Raw genomic sequence first — 22,379 nt, forward strand, 5'->3', positions numbered from 1 at the left:
TCAGATGATGACCCAGTTTGCCACATAGTTTGGGGTAATATAGGCTGACTTCATGAGAAAAGCCTTCCGTCTAGCTACCCTACCCCATAGTCCAGACATGTGAAGAATAGAAGGGATGGCCATCACATGCAGGGAGTGACCAGTACTTGCCAGAAATTCCTGCAGCTCCTTTAATGTTAGTGTAAATCTCTTGTGCAGCCTCCCGGATAAACTTTCATCTTGTTTTTTCAGACTTTCAGAGACATCCTGTTCTTGTTAATGTTACATGGTCCTTTTGTGCACTTGTTGTTGATGAGGGGGGAAAAACAACAAAGAACCTTATTAAAAAGTGTTCGGCCACGTCCAGAACAGCTTCAGTGAGTGTTGAACAAGTCTCTGAAACTGTACTGGAGGGATGAGCATTGTTCTTCTAAGAGATATTTCCTCAGTTGGTATTTTGATGATGGTGTTGGAAAGTAATGTCTAACACAGTTTAAAATCTCCTATATGTGTACAGTTGCATTAAGATCTGGCTATTGTGAAGGCTATAACATATGTCTTTCATATTCATCAGTGGATGGGCATAAGCATAGAAATGTCTCATCATACAGGTAAATGTGATCAAACAGAATAACTTTGTTTTTCTCCCTTTGCCTTCTATCTGTATATGTAGATCTTACAACATGTACGGTGTTAATTAAAATTGTTTCCCCGTTTTACATAAGGTCCTTGGGAAATATCTCGAGAATGCTCGCAGCATTTTTACATCAAAGACACTGCACATGTAATACCGTTTTCTAACTTTATTAAGGGTTTGTTTAATTGTATTTTGTATGAAACCACCTACAGAACATTTGAATGCCAAAAGAATAGAACATAAATCTACAGTTAATGTACATCAACATGTGACATGCATCAATCGCTGAAATACAACCAGTGAAATCACTGTCTCAGTAAAGCATTGCACTGAAGAAACATTCATAAAAAATAAAATAAAATAAAATAAAATAAAATAAAATAAAATAAAATAAAATAGTTACATCTGACCAAAAAAAAAAAGCATGTTTTGGGTAAACAGTGAACAGGTACAGTACAATACAAATTATTTGGTTAACATGCCAGTCCAAAAACCTGTCTCCACAAGCTGTTGCCACTGACAACATTACCACCTAAAACTACAATGATTTACAAAAAGGCCTTGTGTTCATGATGAATCCCATAAGACGTATGATGATAATCTGACTACAGAACACCAGAGGAGTTACTAAACTACAGACAAATAAACATGTAATGAAATGTATATCGTCCCGACAGTGTTCTGCACCCTATGACCTCAGCAGTCTGAGTAAATTTAAACACACGTGAATCCACACCGGAGGATATAATAAGGAAGGCAGAGGACTAAGTGGTATATATCAAGAGATGCTGGGTTTTTTTTGTTTTTTTTTTAGGCCAGATGAATGTCTGGAATGAGTCTGCGCTCAGCCTTCACAATAGCATTACAGTGTAGTTTTCATTCCACATTCTGCCCTGAAGCCAGACAAGACGGTGAAACTTTTCAACCCAGATTACACTCATGTGGCTGTGGATCGGATCAGATTGGCACACGATGCTGGGACCAAATGCTAAGCAAAATGGCCTTACTGTAAAAATGATGTCTCCACCACATAGGTGGTGATGACGGAAATGTCTAAAATAGCATAGTATTTTGTAGTGTGTATGGTTTTAACCCATTATCTGTAATCGAATGCAAGAGAGGGATTATTGACCACCACTACATTAAATATGTGTCTAATGTGCAATATTACAGCAGACACAAGGTACTAGCACTTGAGTATGATTTTTAGTGTGAACCATTGCAACAGCAGGGTATGTCTTTATGTTTATTTTTCTTCGATATTTCATTTATTTTAAGGAGGATTTCTAAGTAGAATAACAATGAAGCATTGAACATTAACTGCAACCAAACACACAGGAACGCTGAATGGATACGACACATTTTGTTTTCAGTGGTGCTCTGCTTAAATCCTGGTTACCGTTACACCACGATTAAGCTTTGAATCAAAGTGTGCAAAAGACACAGGCTTTTTACTGTACAGATCCGAAATATCACTTCCCTTATAAAATCATTTTCTTTATACTGGCAAATTATACACTACTGTTCTACAACAAAAGATTTCAGAGCACATTGTTTTTGGGCAAACATCGACCATCACATCAAGCACTGACCATCATTAATCGGAAAAAAAAACAACAAAAAAAAAAATGTAAAAATAATAGCACAATTTGGTATAGGGGCTCACACCCAACCACCAACATGTCTAGTAACTGGCCTCTTGTCTCGATAAGTTTCACTTAGTGTATGAAAGTTGCTATAATCAATCAATCAATCTATATATATGACTACACATAGATGAAGTACTTTAACACAATATGACTGACTGAGCAGACGTGATGTGTGTGAATGTGTGCACGTGTGTACATACATGCATGGGTCAGAATAAATTTCAGTAGTGCTCAATAGGCTCTGAAAGGCTCTGTTCAGATTTCTCAGTCAGGTCAAGATGCATTTCTATGGACTCTGAAGAGGGCCGTCCTCTGTCTCTAGTTGAGCTAGCTGTCTCCTGAGGCTGTTCACTTTATTCTGTAGCTCCTTATTGTATTCAATAATATGGACCATCTCCTCATATGCCTCGTCCAGACACTTGGTTGAGCGATTAAAGCGAAGGAACACACCTTTAATAGAGTAAACAAAATAAACAGATCAGCATATCTGATATTAAGAGTACTTTAAATAAATTTTAAAGGTGATGGGATTATATGATGCTAAAGCAAGCTAAGTGCATGGAAAGAGCGGCTACATGCCATGCTGGTGGGATCATATATCAAAATGTCCGAGACGCTTGCACGTCAGCAGTCTTGTGATGCTAGTACAGTTTTGACACCCTTCTTACACCATGTACAGATAGCCATGAGTCATATTGCATATATTGCAAAATTAGTCATGCGTTTCTTAGAAATACTACACGTTTCCAGCAAATCCGTGAGGACACTGAGTCACAGCACAAAGTACTGGTGCTCATACACTTTAAAATATTTCAAACACATATTCAATGGTTGTATTGGATACAAACTGCCCTGTGTCTCGGACTGCTATTTAGAGAGGTGTTTAGAGAGCCTCCTCATGTGCTGAGTATGTTCAGGAACCCTTGAATTCAGTGACCACAAAAGATATTTGTCAGAGAAAGGAACAGGACACGAAAGCCCAGTTTTAACATACATGATCACATTTCAGCATGAATCAAAGCCTTAATTAATCTCATTTCTTGCGCGAATGAATGGATCAGTTAGTCCACAATTTTCACGTTTCATTTTCAATTCAAAATTTCACTTTGTATACGTTGCAGATGATTTTTAAGAAGAGTGTGTATCGAAAGGAATGCCACTGTTGTTTCTTTGGACCTTATAAAATTTGTGTGTGCACTTAGTCTGCAACTTTTATTATGTTAATCATACAAATACATTTATCATAATATTAACGGGTTTTTAAAAACCTCTCCTTTTTAGAACTAGAGTATGCCCCATTATACCGTATACTGTGGGCTTTAAAGCATGTGGTACCATTATTTTAAGAACCAGTTCTAGCCAGCACTACTGCAGCCCCAATCTTGTTGCCATATGAACAACCTAATGTAACCCTGCTTTGAACTGGTGCCATTATATTCATAAGAAGAAAATGTCCAATAATGATTATATTACGCCACCTTGCTGGTTTATATTCTCAGAAACCTGCCAAGCTAAAATACAAAGAAATCTTGAAACATTAACTGGAATTATTCCAGGTAATATTGAACAATTGAGCTGGCTCTTGTCAGTCATTTTTTTTCCTTCAAGATATACTTAAGTAGGTGGAATCGACATTAGAATTTATTTATTTTTTACTCCGTAAGCTCACCAGGCCATTCCCACCCATATTCATGAAGTCACAGTGGCTGACTAATAGAAGGCTTATCCAAACACTTACAAGCATTCAATTTTCCAAATGCCACTTAATACACGTGTTCTGAAACCACCGGTTCAACCTTCATCATATTTTAAAAGTTATTTTACCTGGAAGAAATAAAAAAAAAAAAAATTTAAAAAAAAGGACTATTGCACCTTTAAGGTTTGCAGCTACTAATTTACATGCCGAACATATGAAAGCGTTAAGTCAATGTAGAGAACTGAAGCTCAGCTACAGCATTTAAACTGTGTAGCAGATTTGGTGACATCAAACAAAAAATGTAAAATGTTTTTTTACTTTATGTTAAAAAAAAACAACAAAAAAAACAAAAACAAAAAAAACAAACGTGAAATACTGTCACGTTTTGCTTTTCAGCATGAAATGGTTTCCACGTGTAACTAATAAAACGCAACACAGCTTTAATACTAGGTTTACTGTTTTACGCACTGTTTTCACAAGTGTACTTGAGTTTTCTATATACGCAGCAGCGTGAGTGGATCATATTCCCTTGACACAACTTTAGCATTTAATTCTTAGAAAGCAATCCCCTGCTGATTTGCTCTTCATTATTGAGTAATGTAAAAGTGACGCAGTGAAGACTTTCCTTATTAGTGTGCTATGTTTTCTGCACGACGCTAATGAAAATTAATAGTTTGCGTATTGTGTTTCATGTTTTTTCACTGGTGCGGTTACTTCTTCCCCTGGAACAGAATCTTTCCCATATTAAACTGCACAAAAGAAATCAGTCACACAGCATAAATACACTGCTGCCCTCTAATGGTTATACCAGAGAACACTGTACATCATATACACTCACTGACATTTTATTAGTAACATGACACTAATACTGGGTAGGGCCTCCTTTTGCTCTCAAAACAGCACCATTCTGAGTAATCTCTAGAGACTGTTGTGTGTGAAAATCCCAGGAGACCAGCAGTAGCAGAAATACTCAGACAAGCCTGTCTGGCACCAACAATCATGCCACAGTCAAAATCACTGAGATCAGGTCCCCCCCCCCATTCTGATGGTTGACGTGAACATTACCCGTAGCTGGTGGCCCGTATCTCCGGTGTTCCTAATAAAATGTTCCGTGAGTGTACATACGATACTGTTATTAAGCTTTAGGTATTAAAAGCAGGTACTGTACTCCTGTGATGTCTTAAGAATATAGATGGCAAACCACTAGCTTTAGCAAGGAGGAAGTATGGGTGAGAAGAAAGGAAATGTTATTAATGGTAAAGTTAAAGCTATCAGTGCTATAGAGAAGTCTAATACATCCAGGTGTGTGTGTAGAAGGAGCAAGAAAGGAAACCAAACAGAAATAAGATGAGAGAGAAGAAAACAGACATAACAGAAAACCATAAGGAAACTGGAAGTACTAAGATGTAACAGGTGAAAAAGTTTACAGTGAGATTAAACGTGTGTTCTCACCCTCCCAAAGCAGCAGACTCTGTGGAGCTACAGATGGCCAGATCACAAGACTGTTGGCCTCATAGAGAGGGTTAAGGAAGCGCTCCAGCTCCTGAGGCCTATTCATCCATGACCACAGGGACACCGTCTTTTGACAGAGCTCCAACGTCACCCTGCCGTTATTACACATACAAAAGGTTCAATGACTGCAGTTTCTACAGAGACTGCAAAGATTGCAATAACAAATTCATTACCAAGTCAGCACTCACTGAACATCCTCATACATCAAGTACCCTTCTATTTAATGTTTATCGTCTACACTACGTAACCCCCTAAGGGCTATGGTTGATCACTAACAGTAATATATCTTTCTGGTATAATATGTGGTATATATCATTAATGCACAGAGTGAACATTAGCAGTGATTTTACAATATGTAGTGAATGCAGAGATTATACTATATCCATACATCCATCCCATATGTACTATATATATGCTCACTACATAAGCGATAATGATAGTACACTGTAAGCCTAGTAGAATGTAATTTCACTTTCATCTACAGAAAAAAAGAGCAAAGTGTCTGTCGGAAATGGTCAACTAGCTACATGTGATACTCAAAAACAGAATCTGCTTATTTTGTTTGATTTCCTTCAAAAACTGATAAAACATAATTATAATAAATAAACGTATGACAAAAAATATGCATTTATTGAGAGCCATTTTTATTACACCACACATTAACTAAACGCATACTTTAGAATAGTGAGAATTTAGTTTTGACCTCACTGAATAGTTTGTCTGTATATATACACACATGTATGGATAAAGTGTACTGTGCTACTGTGGGATCGTGAAGTATAGCAATAAAGAGAAAACAAAAGACAGAATTAATGCTATATTTCTGCAATACTATAGATTTCACAAGAAACAGCTCAGCTTCATCAGCAAAAGTTAAAGCAGATGAGTGTAACTGAGATACCGACCTCTCGGCAGCGCTGTTTCCCAGAAAAGTGCCAAACTGGGAGGCATAAGCGTGTTCGAACAGTGTGACCAGAAAGTGTTCGTTAAATTGGAAGGAGCAAGGAAACTGACGCAGGATCTGCCACACGCAGTCCAGGAAGAGCAAGAACACAGGCGCTTCACTCCTCGGCTTCCCGTTGGAGTATGCAGACTGGGCACAGCGCTGCTGAAACGGGTGACCCGCCTGCACACAAAGGAGAAAAAATAAATAAATAAAAAGTCAGACAATGATGAAAAAACAGCTTGTAATTTCTGGAACCATATCCTGAAGGTGAATTTGAAATGCTTCATCCGTTTCACTCCCTATTTGTTGAAACTACTACTTGATGAGTTTCCTCACTGGTTGGGGGTTGGAGCTTGCGTTAGACTGCATGGCAATACTGTGAATCACAAGATTTAAGGTTCAATTTTATGATTATTATAGGCGTATAAACACTTTTAAATGTTAAAAATGATTGGTTAATCCACACTAATTAGGCACATTAATAGGAACAACTGCTCATTCATGCAATTACCAATCCATCAATTATGTGGCAGTAGTGCAATGCATAAAATCATGCAGAGTTGTCAAGAGGTAGGATTCAGTTAATGTTTACATCAAACATCAGAATGGGAACAATGTGATCCCAGTGACTTTGTTCTGGTTTAAGTATTTCAGAAACTGCTGATTTCCGGGAATACACACACACACACCTCTAGAGTTTACACAGAACGGTGCGGCAAACAAAAACAGCCAGGGAGTGGCAGCTCTGTGGGCGGAAATACCATTTTGATAAGTGGGGTTTAGGCTCCAGTAACTAAAATAAGCACTCTATACCAGGGGTTCCCAAACTTTTCCAGGGCAAAGCCCCCCAAATGGCATTAAAATTTGACCGAGGCCCCCCTTTTGCAAGATGTCTATAAAACACATTAAAAATACAGACTTCTGAATATATCCCCCCTTTTTTTATTAATAATTACATCTTAAATTTTTACATTATATTACACTAGGAATTGATTGTGTGTATGTGTGGTTGTCTGAGAGTGAGAAAGAGAAAACATACTAGTGGAAGGGATGGGCTTGGTGGCTCTGACCAAATTGTTGAGGCCCCCCGGGCACCCCCTGGCCCCACTTTGAAAACCACTGCTCTATACAACCATGAACAGCTGAAAAGCATCTCGAAATGTACAACATGTCAAACCTTGAGGCCGATAGACTGCAACAGCAGAAGACCATAACAGGTTCCACTCCTGACAGCCAAGAACAAGAAGCTGAGGCTACAGTGGGCACAGGCCAAAAACTGCTGAAGATTTGAAAACTCTTTTTTTTTTTTTTTCAATATTTTAAATTCCCTGGCTTACCTAGGTAACTGTAAATCCATAACTAAGGCTGCATTTACACTACATGGTTCAAGTGACCCAATTCTGATTTTTTCCTCCTATGTGGCACAGATTGGATATGACCGATGAATATGTAAGCAGGAAAAAAGCACATGGATTCTGATTTTCTCAGATACGTTTCAGGCCTCATTCATATGTGGAAATAAATCTGATATGAATCGGATACGTGCATTTGCGTCTGCCATGTAAGTGGACAGATTGATATTCCCGTGTCAATGCGAGTCGTACCTCATTGAAAAAGCGACGGTAGCGAATGACGTCAACTCAGATGGACACCAACCGTTGCTACACGTTTCTACACGTAGCTACACCAATCACTGCTACATTCGCCCAGGCTGCAACAAGGGCTCTCTTCTTTTTTTTGTTGTTGTTTTTTTTTTGCTTACTTTTAAACATGGTGCAGAAAGCAAAAGCTTGTATTATATTTTCGCCTGCGTCCACTGCAATTTGCGCCGTTTTTACTTCCCTTTTGGCCTAAGCTTTTCCGGTGACGTCTACCTCGGGTTGTTTCACGAAGTGTACAGTGTAAATGCAGATATTGGATATGGGTCACTTTTACAAGATGATGTACGTGGATCGCCAAAAATAAATAAACAATAATAATAATAATTAAAAAAATCAGGATATAGTCAGCAAATCGGAATTAGGCATCAAGACCTGCAGTGTAAATGCAGCCTAAGTGTCCCCAGCAGTGTGTCTCACCTGCAGCCACTCACGCTCCACAAGGGCCTGGAAGCCACGGACTGTCCTGCAGCCTGGATCCAAAATGATCTGGGCTAAAGAAGTGACCTGCAGTGTGGAGTCAGTGCCCTCTGTCCCGTGGACCAGCACTGATGCACCCTCTCTGAAGACACAAAGCCAGATTGGCAAACATTGGGACAAACACAAGTCAATAAACTCGCTTGTAATTTTTTGATTGTGCTTTTTTTTGTCACTGTAAGGGTACATACCTCAGGGAGGAAATAGTTAATTTATGAATGCTAAAATATACATAATGGGTTTGCAATAGAAAAAAAAAAAAAACAGTTCCTTTGTAAATGCAGTGAGCCTAGCTAATCTGGCAAACAGGATTTTACATTTATTAGTAATAGATGTGGTAGTCTGGGAAAACCCATCGTATGTTCCTGCGGCTGGATTTTGGCACACAGCTAAAATATTATGAATAAAACTCAGGATTGGGCTAAAATAGGCTTTTTCCTACCTATAACATACTTTTACTTTCCAACTTTAAAACCCCCCACAGATGTCACTGAAACAACATGGAAATTTGATTACTACTTTATTATTTATAAAAATTTACTTTGTAACCTTGCCTAGGCTATCTTCCTGCAACGACCACAGTTAAAACCTTGCTAGCTACGTGAGATTTCTTCACACAGTGAATGTTAGGCTTTTAACCAGTTGTTGGATAGATACAAGACGTCTTGAAACAGACACAATCCTCATCGATTCGGGTTGTAATCTCACTTTTCGCTCTTGGGGTAATCAGAGTTATTTGGGGTAACTAAAGTCATTTACATAAGGCTCTTCGCTTCCACGCATTAAAATGGTGTAACACACACCTAGAAGTGGATTATCCCGCTTTTACCATGGCCACTTGCCAGCATTGACACGTTAAAGCAGTCAGTGATGTTTGCGTTGCAAAATTTGACTGAAAGGATAAAATAACGGTTAATGTTCGTTAGTGATTTTATATACGGGTCGTTAGATCTAGACTTCCGCCTGCTCTAAATCATACACAGAGATAAAGTAGTGCAATAAGATTACATTTATTCAAATGAATTATGATAGTTATTAAGATTGTGAGAGAGATTGTGCGTGTGTGAATTACCTGCATCTGTGCTGCGTTTCTACCAATAATGAAGCTGTGAGTTTAACTACTGTATGCTACTGTAAATGTATGTTACTATGGTTACAGTTGTTTATAGGAAGCACATGAATTTTTGAACGGTGAATAAACTGACTCGAATACATGTGCATTATACGGTTTGAACGCACACCTTCCAGCCAATCAGAATCGAGTATTCAGACAGACCATGGTATAAAGAGCGAAATATACCAGGTAAATTTCCCCAGGAGTGTTTCCAGGCAGCCACACATATGTTTTTATTTATTTTCTGTCAAGATTTTTAAAAATATATATTGATTTATCTGCTGCGTTCTCATGAATACTGTGGTCACTTGAAACCATTTAAAAATGTGTACTTTTTACTTATTTATAACAATGACTTAAAAAAAAAAAAAACCCAGCCAATTCATTATATTATTCATTTAATATTCTAGTCTACAGGGATTTTTGGGGATGCGAATGTGCTTTCCATACAAATTAAAATGTTCAAATCTAGGTCACTTAGGAGTGTGATGGGACCTCAAACCCACTTCTAAATGACAATACCATGTGGTAGAAGGTTACATTCCAAGATGCTTATAAAGTATATAGCATGTGGAGTGTTGAAATTCAACTGTGCTTACATTTTAATAAGATTTACTTCGCATGCATTACCATATAAGGAGTTACTGCACACCTGCCACTGCCAGCCAATCAGAATGAATTACTCTTTACTAAATCACAGACAGGACGGATTTTTAGTACATTATTGCTTTATGCCTATATTATTCTCTTTGACGCCACAAATGATGTTCGTATTTCCTCACATAAATGTCATGGAAGAATAGAAAAATGTAGAATCTAGAGAAATCAGCTCATAACCAAGCCCAGAAATGACTCTATATTTAAAGACACAGCAGCACAAAGTACATTAATGAGCTGTACACAAACAGCAGCATGAGACACAGCTGTACAAGTGTTTTATGAACTTAATGATGATTGCAGGCTACAAACTAGCTAACCGTTATTACTCAAATGGGCTTCGCAACAAGTGTAACACGAAGCAAGGCAAACGCTCTTTAATTAGCTCAGAATGCAACAGCCAGTGAGAAAACAGTAATTAACACAGCCGTAAACTATTTACACGCAGCTATCTTCTGTAATGATTAAGAGGGTTTGTGAGCACATCTGTCCAAGACAGAGAAAGAAGAGGTGAGACAGAGCACAGGGAATTAAACACTGAGAGAAGAACACAGGTCAAACACTGACCTGTCAATGCACTGAGCAGCCAGGCAGGCAGTAGTGAGGATCTCTTTTACATGGCTCTGCCAGTTAGAGGCCTCCAGTTTGCTAAGCCAGCGGTCCATGCTGTTCGAGTGGTCATTACACGCCTCCACCAGCTTGATCAGGCTCTCTTGTAGAATGTTGGATCTGGGACAGATAATTTCACTCGTTAAAACAACGGCTATGGCATACAGCACAGACCTAATAAAGAAACAAGGAAGTTTCCCAACATTTTCCATTCCCTCGTGGTACTCTGGTATAAACGAGATGCTGTAATGTAAAGCAATGTGTCCGCAACCGAGTAAACAAATTAACATTGTCTCAAATACTCGTGTACTTGTATGTACTATTCTAGACATAAGTATTAAGTACTCACACCAACCATTTTTCCTATTGCAGTTAGTGTTTGAAGTTTAAAAACCTACCAAATGGTCTGTTTTGAGTACAAGTCTTCTGGATTTTGTAGATTAGTAAATACTTTTGAATGTATAGTGAGGGTTTACGATTTGAGACACAGATCATGACAACAATCACGATGATGGCAGAACGTTTTTAAAGATAAACAGGGCTTGCCAATCTGTTTAGCACTGTTGGTCTGTTTGATATGAAAACCAGATGGACAGGGATGTTTTGCCTCTTGCCTTTAATCCTTCTTGAATGCTCCAAAGAGCTAACTAGGAAATTAACTTAAATTAAAAGCAGACTTTTTGAATAGAATATGAAAAACGTGAGCTATTTTCACTCAGCCACAGGATTGGTTTGTATAGTAGCTTGTTCTCTATAAATGTTTTATGGACATTTATTATCTGCATTGTTTCACTGCTGTTTACATAATTCAGTTTTTCTGCTAAAATTGAGTCAAAATTTTGTAACATATGAAGGCACCAATGATAAAACGATCAGAGTCACATTGTGCTTGAATTCCAGAATTTGAATTTAAAAGTTCAGAACCTTCTTATGTCATAATAGTTTAGAACAGAGAAAATCTTGATGATATGTTCACTAGACCCATTCATAGTCTTTATGAAGACACCAAAAGTTATTAGCCATTATTGTTTACATTGTGTTAATTGAAGCATGAAAAAATGCTTGCGCGGAGTCTGATCTTTCTTTCGTGGATATTCACAGTAATACAGTGATGAACTTATGCTAATTTATTCAACTGAGCATCATCAACATCACTTAATACACAGAATCACAGAATATACATTATACATCAATCTCAACTTGATTATTATTATTAATATTAATTATTATTATTATTAGATTAATATTAGAGCAATTACTAATGAGAAATGTTGAATAAATTTGACAGTAAGTTAATGAAATTCACTCAGTTGGGCGTCCGCAATTACTCAAAGCCTATTGGCTGATTTCAGTTATGTGATTGGACTGTGAACATTTTTCCAAAGCATGGCTCTATTTTAAATGGGAAATTCTGTGACCCTGATCTTTCTATCATCCAAGTACATTTATGAGATCATTCTTCAATGCTCAATCAACAGCCGTGGATGCACAACTCCAAAAATACAGTTTTGTGACTCTGATCGTTTTTTCATTGTGGTCTTCATATGATATAGGATTCTAGTATTCACTCACCTCTCAATAGCTTTGTTGATTCTCCTCCACTGCGGGTAGTTCACCTCCTGTTCAAACCCACCTCCGCGGGCCTTAGCCTGCTGCGCTACTGCAACAGTGCGTGTGTCGATGATGTACCCACGTTTCCCTGCACGGAGTGTAGCATTGATCAACTTCTCATCTTCCTTACAGCGGCGTCCATTTGTTCCAGTCAGAGGCTGCCCTGCTCGCATCATCACCTGGGGACACAGACACTAAGTACATGCCTAATCATGATCAAAATACACCTATTATACAGTACAAGACTCCCCAAAGTGAACAGCTGACCATGCCGTTCTTCTTGTGGTAGTAGCTGAGCACCGGGAAGCGTCCGCCGTGTCGAAACGCAGCAGCTTTGCACAGAGTGTCGTCGTCTATTTCCCTGGGTACAGCCACCAACGAAGGGTAGGAGGGGCAAACAATGAAGGTTTTATTCACTTCACTAAGTCGCCACTCATCTGTCTGTCAAAGAACCATAAACAAAACACACTCAGCCAGCAGTCTACAACCTTCTGAATATAGCATAGTCACTGTGCACAAAAGTGAGCACATACCATCGATTCCAGATCTCTGAAGGCCTCATCTGGTGAGAACAAGTGCCACCCATCATCAATGACCTCAAACATGGGCCGGTAGAAGAAAGGATACATCAAGGAGACTGAGTCGAGTGTGGATAACGCCTAAAAAAAGGGGAGCGTTAAGTCCGAGATTCAAATTTTCATGCCAAGGATGTCTTTACCAGTGACAGACCAGGCATTTCGACCCATTAAAATGAGCCATGTTTGGTTGCTTTTGAAGCTCCTGGTATAACCTGGCATTTTTATTGCAATAAACTAATATATTATATATATATATATATATATATATATATATATATATATATATATATATATATATATATATATATATAGACTATATGACTATATGACTATATACTATATGACTGAGAATGTGAAAGCTTGGACATCCACATAATTTCAACATCTTTAATAAGGGGAAATTGTGGCTTGATTAAAATAAAAGCACACTGATTGTGAACTGCCAATATTTTAATATTGAATCATAAACCTTTACAATCTGCAAAGAGAACTATGTAAGGAATAAATCACAACAGGTGTGCTGTTATAGGAAACTAATCAAATTGTGTGAGTAACAACCTAAAGTCCATTCTTCTCCTATAACAGTAATGTCCAAAGAGTGTTTTATGCTCCTTTTACATCCTGAAGAAGAAAACCTACTGACTGCTGTAAGGTACTGACACACAAGACTTTAATAAACGTTACATAAATGTCTCCTTATGGAAAACGTTACCATTTCAATGATTATATGTCTTTATTGCTTATGAGAATGAAAATATGTTGAGTGTCAGCCATATAATCTGCCATGCCTATTAGCTGTTACTATAGAACATTAACCTCTTCAAATATCTAACAAAAATGTATCAAAAAATATTCATTAACACCTTCTGATCAATCACATTTGAGAATTTAACAGAGTTGAGGCATCACAAAATACTATCATGTACTATCGTGTCCCTGTTTCTAGAACCACTCAAACTAAATACAGAAGGTTAAGCATAAAGTGTTAAGCACGTTTAAAAGCATGTGTACTAAAGGTCGACTGATTAATCGGTTTTGAACTATCGGTTATCAGGAAAAATCCGCACTGAGTTTTTCCCGGTTGCGTCCATTGCAGGAGCGGCTGAGAAGAGTCCGCTGCTGTTATACAGTACGAAAGCGGCGTCTAGAGGCGAAATAAAAACTATCGCTGACCAATTTTGTTGTGTTATTTGAAGTGTTTTTTTTTTATTATTCATTTCGGATGTCTCTATTTTTATTTGTTATGTGGAGTGTTACTTTTTGGTTCAGTTTGGGTGTATTGCTTTTATTTATTTTAATATTTATTAATAGTAAATATATATTAATATTGACATATTTTTCATTTAAAAAAGTACCGTACATTTTCATGGTACAGTCAGTATTGTTTATTTTTGTAATAAAGTTCAGCAATGTTTTACTTTGAGGGTTGTGTTTTCATTCGGTATCAATTATAAAAACTATCGGTCGATTAATCGGTTATCGGCAGGTACTTAGTTATTGGTATCGGTAAAATCGGTCAACCTCTAATATGTACAGTGAAATGAGTGCAAGGTCTTAAACCAAGCAAAGTTAAGAATAATCAATCTCAGTTGAGGCTGCATATTCATACAAGCCTGAACATGAAAAAAATTCTAATGAGATCACAGTATCCAAATAAATAATGAAACACACTTCAATGGAGCTAGCAATGTTGAGACACTCCTCCATGCCAGGTATGTCCAACTGAATAATCCGCAGGTCCTTGCATTTCACGATAATTGAGCCGAGAGAGCCGACAAACCTACGAGAGGAGAAATCAAGACAGAGGATATCAAATTAGGCCCCTACTTTCGTCCTGAATCCGTTACCAGTTCTAGGTTTAACATTTTATACAACAGCACCCAAGCCCTTTGAAAACCTAGGGGAAAACCCTGTACAATGTTTGTAATACAGTCAGGTCTGTATTTTATTATGCTCCAAATGTTAAAGTTGCAGTACAGAACTTTTTTTTTGTTACAAATGAACAAAAATCTTACTGAGCAAGTAAAACTTTGGCACTTTGGCATTTACACCACTACTCTGCACACTTTGCTCTTCTAGAGCTCAATTAAAAAAAATCTTGTATGGTAGCACTACTTGTATTGTTCTCCGATTGATATATCGCTTTGCTTGTATTCCCTCATTTGTAAGTTGCTTTGGATAAAAGCGTCTGCTAAATGAATAAATGTAAATGTAAAAGTAAGTACATAAAAAAATTTGTGTTCAAAACTGTCTTCTTACCTTACCCCCATTCTCAACATTAAGCTTATAATAATGATTTATTATTTGAGCTGGAAATGTCAGCTTGATGTTGTTCGTCTTTGCGTGGTTACGTCACGTCCGTAAACAGAATGAAGAAGACCCGGCTACTATATCACATGTGTGGGTGTTGAGGATGGTGGAGTGTTTGAAGCTTGTTCTTACAACAGCTGCTTAGAATTTAAACTTGTCATCTAGATGGATGCTTTTAATCTGGATCGTTCTAAGCACAATCATCATGATTAACATCTGGGGAATTAGCTGTTGTCAAAACCAAGAAGCCTCGAACTGAGGAGAGCCTGCAGTCAAAAAGGGAACCGGTAATATCGGCATGACTTTTGAGATGTGTGAAAACACCGACATCTGACGGGATTGAAGACTGATGCAGAGATGGCTTTTCTTCTGCTGAAGATACAGGTCAGATAGTTCAGTGGCTCAATAGGTAGCTAGCTAACGTAAGCACACTTGTTCGCGTGATTCAGCTAGCGCGTTTCTGGTGTGTGTGTTTTTTTTTTTGTTTTGTTTTTTTTAAGCTATGAGAGAGAGAGCAACTCACCTCTACTCCAAGAAAACCATATCTGCGCCATCTCCATTGTTAAGTATTGGAGCTCATATACAACCCATAGGAACACCTCAAGCCATCAGCCTTATCAACGCAGAGGCGGAGTACCAAAGCACAACCCACATTAAAAACAACAACAATAACAACTCTACAAGTAACTTGCAATTTTATATTTCAAACAGAGATGGCGATAGAGACTGAAAAGTTCAGTACTGTAGCTTTAAGTGAAAATTAACAGTTTATTATTCCCTTCAGGGATGTGTCACCATTAACAACTGCCTTTTCTCCCCATCTAACAGTAATCCTAAATGGCACTCAGACGTTTCTCCTGTGGTACTGATGTCAGTCTGGCGTGCAGCAATTCTGTTTTTAGCTGTCACTTTCAAATCCTCTGCCACAGGTATAACAACAACACTGACAAATGCTCTATTTCTTGTTCTTAAATAAACCACTCATAAAAGCAATAAATAATACATGAGTTTGTTTGCTTGTTTTTTGCTCTACTTAGTGAAACAGTGTTTCTTATTCATTGTTGGCAAGGCTCATCTTCTTGGACCTTTGTTTAACATGTTTGTGTAGTGGTTTGGGAAAACCCATAGCATGTCCCTAGAAATATGATGACTGACAATTTGGATTCGGCCTATAACATACTGTGCCACCTTTACTTTAAAAAAATCATACGTTTTCACCAAAATGGTGCAGAAATGTTTTTGCTTTATTCCCATAAAGCATTTCCCTACTTGTTGTACTGCATATGGTTGTGTGAGACAAATAAAAATTGTATTGGAATAACCCTGTCTGGGTTGTGTTCTAAATACTTTCTGACAAAGAGACACTCCTCTGTGTTAAAGGAATCAGGTGTTTAAATACAAGCGCAAGGATACCAGCAAACTAGAGACCCTGGACTCCCACCTGGTGTACAGTGAGCCTACCTCTTCTCAATAGCGTCGATGTTCGCGTGGAGCAGCCAGAGCTCCTCGGTGTTGTCCTGGCGTGAGGACAGGATGAGGTGGTGGCCGGTTAAACACAGAGTTCCCTCCACGGTGGGCAGAAAGGGCCGGTGTAGGACCACGCCATCCACCCGGGGGGTCTTTATCAATTCCGCAAACTCCATTCTGTGCTGTAGGAAGGGTCTGGTGAGGGGACAAAAATGGCTTGGTTCTCAGATAAGAGCAGGGAACACTGGCACTGGAGAACAGAAGGTAAACGCTAGAGGCCGAATATAAGCAAATGATACGATATAAGCACAACATTACAGGCAGAATCACAACTGTCTAATCCCTATATAAGTGTGCTAAATTGTGTACACAATAATGGCTTACATCTCCCCCAACCCAGTATAGTGCATTGTACAGGACATTCAATATCATTTAAGGTGAAAAATAAAGCTTAACAAGGCTCAACATAAATGTATGGTAGTAGATTCGGTGGCATAGTCAAATAACGAAACGAATCATTTCCCAATGAATTTAAATCGCAATGTATGGTAGTAGATTCAGTGGCATCGTCAAATAACGAATCGTTTCCTTATGAATCTACATCGTAATGTATTGTAGTAGATTCGGTGGTATTGTCAAATATTTAATCTTTTCCTTATGAATCTAAATCATAATATATCGTAGTAGATTCAGTGGAGTCGTTGCCTAATGAATCTAAATCATCTCGTGTCATAGCAAACTCAACAGCATCATCAAATACTGAATCGAAACTTCAATATGAATTGAACGATTCATGAATCAAAATAATTTGCTATTGTCAAACATCGAATCGATTCCTTATGAATCTAAATCGTATCGTTTGGAAGCTTAAGGTTTGATCCCGTACTATTGTCTACAACTATTACTGTTACAGAAAATGAACACCTCCTGACCAATCACATTTCACAGTTCAACAGCAAATAAATCATTTTATTGGTCATAAACGCTGCTTGCTATCATAAGACCAAAACCACAGACTAAAGATCAAACACAGACACAGTCAGGTTCCCAGTCCATCCTGCCTCATGTTTGGGTGCATATAAATCTCTACATTCGGCCTGTGACATTCACTAGCACACTGCTAGACGAAAACAAAACAAAACGGTGAATTACAGATTAAGAGAGAGGAAAATAAAAACTCAAGCGTTATGACGGAGAGATAGAGGGGGAAACCCCTAAGACGCATTTAAGGTACTATTCATACAGCGTTTTAAAATCTATAATATCACTGCATCCTGATTAGCGTGTTAGCCTGATTTAGTATTTTGGTTGGTGAATGCAGTAAACAAAAAGCACCGAGACATGAGTGCAGATTTCTACAACAGCAAAGCAACAAGCAGATTCTACAGTACTGTCAAACACAACTCTATTAATATCAATGGAGAAATAAAACATAGCAGCGACATTTCTTACGCCTCATCCACCTGACGCCTTTTCCTGTTTTGCTTTTTTCCCCCTTAGCTCTTTTTATTTTTTTGGATTTTATGGAGTGGATCACAGAGCAAGTGAGCGTTACATCGCCACCTAGAGGCATGGAGAGGTCCAGGGCATGGAAGAACATTGCGTACTCTGCGTGTTTCACACTGGATAAAGGTGAGTTCACAAGTCGCCAGTCGCTGTACTATGAAGTCGCCAGTAGGTGTTCCTACTACTGGTTGTCATAGTAACATTTATCAGTGGGTGGTGCAATGAGGGGCGCAGGTTCACCTCACACTGCCAGGGTTGGGGGTTCGATTCCCACTGCTGTCCAGTGTGAGCCTTTGTGAAGTCTGATTACTGTGGTCAAGAAAATGTCTTATGATCTTGAAGCCATATCTTCTTGCTAACTAACTAATGATTATCCCAATGGCAGCTCGTCCAGATCAGCCGTTCAACATACTGTGTGTTAATCATGAAGCTCATAAAAGAGTTTTGAAAGCCCACTTTCAAAACTCCATACATTTTAAATATCTGTTGGAATACTGCATTAGGGGGGACACGGTGGCTTAGTGGTTAGCATGTTTGCCTCGCACCTCCAGGGTTGGGGGTTCAATTCCTGCCTCTGTGTGTGCGGAGTTTGCATGTTCTCCCCATGCAGCGGGGGTTTCCTCCGGGTACTCCGGATTCCTCCCCCAGTCCAAAGACATACATGGTTGTCTGATTGGCATGCCCAAAGTGTCCGTAGTGTGTGAATGTGTGTGAGTGTATATGTGATTGTGCCCTGCGATGGACTGGCACCCTGGACACGATGGACTGGCACCCTGTCCAGGGTACACCCTGGACACGACGGGGTACACCCTGGACACGATGGACTGGCACCCTGTCCAGGGTGTACCCCGTCTTGTGCCCGATGCTCTCTGGGATAGTCTCCAGGTTCCCCGTGACCCTGTAGGATAAGCGGTATAGAAAATGAAAGGATGGATGGTGTAATTCCTGGAGCTGTAATTAAACATTATATTATATATGTTATAAATACATCATGTCCTTTGAGATGAAGGTGTGTGCTCTTTTCCACAGAGGCCATCTATCTGCTGTGAAAGAGCAAGCTGGACTGCATGAAATTGCTTTCACGGTGATGTTCATTGGTAAATGAGACCTTTTGGCTGTATTCATGTTTGACGCTTGTCAATCGAAGAGGGCTTTGGCTGAATGCGCGTTGCGATGAGTCGGCCATTTTAAGGGCTGTCTCAATCGCAAAATCCTTCCAGTGCACCAGAACGTTTGCTCCCTAAAAAAATCCCGCAAAAACCAGGGAGCATCGACGCTCACTATGTTCCCTTACTGTAAATGATGTCATATTTTCTGAAGCCTCTCAGCTCAAAAAAAAAAAAAAATTTTAAAAATGGAAAACTCTCAGCCAACTTCGTCTACAAATGTAAGCAGCTTGTTATTGTTGTTGTAGCTCTCAAATGATTGCATACGTTAGCGACTTTTAACTGTCAATTTATATGACATGTAAAACTTAATATTTTTTAGTTTTTCATTTTTGGTGACGTTTTACAGCGAGTACGTAATCACGTCGTGGGAAATTGACTTATTAGTGTCCTAATGTGTAGTGAGCCAGGGTCCGTACCAGGGACCAAACTCATGTACACTACATACTGAGTCACCACCTAGGGAGCTGATCGAGACTCGCAGGCAGCACGGTGGATCAAGGATCATGTGCACTCTATTGTCTTCACACCGATTGGTAGTCACGGCACCAAGGTGCTCCTAATTTGCCTAAAGTTGAACATTTCTCAACTTTGTCGCATCACTGGACACAGCTAGTCGCCAACGGATGCTGTCGCTCATGTCGCTGGAAGTCACCAGCTCTCAGTAAAAATGAATTATCGCGATTCGCTGTATGTGTGAATGTACCTTTAGTTGGATAAGTGGATTTGATGTTGTTATACAGTGTCTTCTGGATTAGGATAAGGGGTTAGGGATTAGAGTTAGAGTTAGGCTAATAGGAGGAGTTGGACCAGGTCCAGCTCCATCCTCTGGACTTTTGGTTCTGCAGCAAGCACTATCCTGCTTTTCCACCAGGACTGTCAAACATTCTGCAGTCTGAAACCTTTTTAACTGTAAAATAAATAAAAATAAATAATTAAAAATATTCCACAGACTCCCTCAGTACAGAATTATTTCATGAGCATTATTTAAATGCCTACAATGGTTTATTTGTTTGTTTGTTTGTTAAATCCATGGAGCTTATTCTTCCTCAACTTCTCACCAACAGAACACAAGTTGATACACACACACACACGCACACATACACACACACACACACACACACACACACACACGCACACACACACACACGCATGCCCCAACAGAACACAAGTGGCCTAAGTTGATATTATTTACAGGCCTACTTGTTCTTAAGTTATTGAAGTTTGGATTAAACCCATCCACCAGGAAACTAATAACTATAACAAAACTGAAAAATAAATATTTTCATAATGGTGGATGGTGATCAGTGGCAGCTCACCCATAGGGTCAGTGTGTTCAGAGATCAGTTGTTCAACAAATGTGAATCTTAATAAAGTCCTCATTCACAAGTGCATACAATTTCAATTCCACTGAATTGTCCATTACACGGGTTTCCTCGGGGTTCTCTGTTTTCCTCCTACCTCCCAAAACAACATGCTAGTAGGTAGATTGGTGTCTCTAAATTGCCCCTAGGTTTGAATGAGTGTGCGTCCCACCCAGTGTGTATTCCCCTTTACACCCAGTGCTCTCAGATAAAGAGGTTACTGAAGATGAATGAATGATCATGGCACATTTGTGAAAACCTCTCATTCATTCAGATTATTATTATCATTATTGAAATGTTCTTTCCTTCTTGTGTGTGTGTGTGTGTGTGTGTGTGTGTGTGTGTGTGACACTCCCTATGATGATAAGCTGGTAATTTTCAGGCAGGCTACTTACAAGTGTAAGTACTTCCTCTCTTTCTATGCATTTCTATGCAATTCCAGCCTCTTCATCTTGTTCTCTCTCATTTCGCCTCCTCCCTCCTCCGCTCTGTGTTTGTGCTATCACAAACAAGAAGACATTTTTTATTTTTTTATTTTTACACTTTAAAAAAAGTGTTAACAATCACACCAGAAAAAAGAGATTCTCTCTCTCTTGCTCTCTCTCTCTCTCTCTCTCTCTCTCTCTCACACACACACACACACACACACGCACCACTTGTATAACAGAAACACAGCAGGACTCTAAATGCATGCGTACTTCACTGAATTGTAGGTTGTTCTAAGCAATTAAACTGAATTACAGAAAGACAGTCTGAATATTTGAAAGGAATGAGGTGAAAAATATTATAAATGAACACATAGAATTATTTATCATTTATAATATTTATAATAGAATAATAGATCCTAAATATGGTCTAGAGACTCGCCTAGTTGTCTGATACACTCGAATCAGGATTTGATAAGTGGCAAAGCGGCCTGTTGATTGCAGTGATAGAAGCATCTGGAGCCTCAAGGGAGCCAGCTGCAATTACACACATTGCATTATTTAGCTTGAGTTACATGTGTGTCATGAATCCAACACTCCCCCAAAAATATGTGGATCCATTTGCTCTCATTAAAAATTTATAGAGTTTGGTAGGGAAACAGATTTTCCTGACTAAGAACTGATATTTTAGCAGATGTAGCTGGGTGGATGTCAGTGGAGGTGGGGTGCAGAAGATACAGACGGGAACCAGATCAGCTTGGGTCATGGTACTATATCAGTTACCTACACAGAAGCATGACAATGTGGAGGTCCAGAAATGGTTGACCTGGCTGGCTCCTTGAAAGTGTTTTGTAACATTCTTGTCTTGTCAGAGCCCAAAGGCCATGAAGCAGTGCCAGAGTGCTTTGACGAGCCACCCGACTTGCCGTGATGAACCGACACTCTTCATCTCACGCATGCTGCTTCGCTGTATTTGGGGCTTTGATAGGCCCTCATCACTGAAATGGCCCAGCAACGC

At 38.9% G+C, this 22,379-nt stretch overlaps 1 protein-coding gene across 3 annotated transcripts; it reads right to left on the reverse strand.

Moving 5' to 3' along the window:
* Positions 1 to 767: 767 nt before the first annotated feature.
* On the reverse strand, positions 768 to 18,433 carry mtmr9 (myotubularin related protein 9). 3 transcript variants are annotated; one of them, XM_053614311.1, is made up of 11 exons: positions 18,353 to 18,433; positions 16,895 to 17,095; positions 14,795 to 14,903; positions 13,079 to 13,204; positions 12,813 to 12,986; positions 12,507 to 12,724; positions 10,893 to 11,054; positions 8,498 to 8,639; positions 6,379 to 6,599; positions 5,414 to 5,565; positions 768 to 2,715 (listed from the first exon to the last, which is right to left on the reverse strand). In XM_053614311.1, exons 2-11 carry the CDS (start codon positions 17,074 to 17,076, stop codon positions 2,552 to 2,554), a joined length of 1,650 nt encoding a protein of 549 aa, XP_053470286.1. In that variant the 5' UTR covers positions 17,077 to 17,095; positions 18,353 to 18,433; the 3' UTR covers positions 768 to 2,551. The 3 variants fall into 3 exon arrangements, with proteins under 3 accessions (XP_053470286.1, XP_053470287.1, XP_053470285.1); XM_053614312.1 differs by having other exon boundaries at positions 16,895 to 17,150; positions 18,353 to 18,368; XM_053614310.1 differs by having other exon boundaries at positions 16,895 to 18,404.
* Positions 18,434 to 22,379: the final 3,946 nt, after the last annotated feature.

Source organism: Ictalurus furcatus, chromosome 25 (genome assembly GCF_023375685.1).
Source record: "Ictalurus furcatus strain D&B chromosome 25, Billie_1.0, whole genome shotgun sequence".
In the NCBI taxonomy this organism is placed as follows: domain Eukaryota; kingdom Metazoa; phylum Chordata; class Actinopteri; order Siluriformes; family Ictaluridae; genus Ictalurus; species Ictalurus furcatus.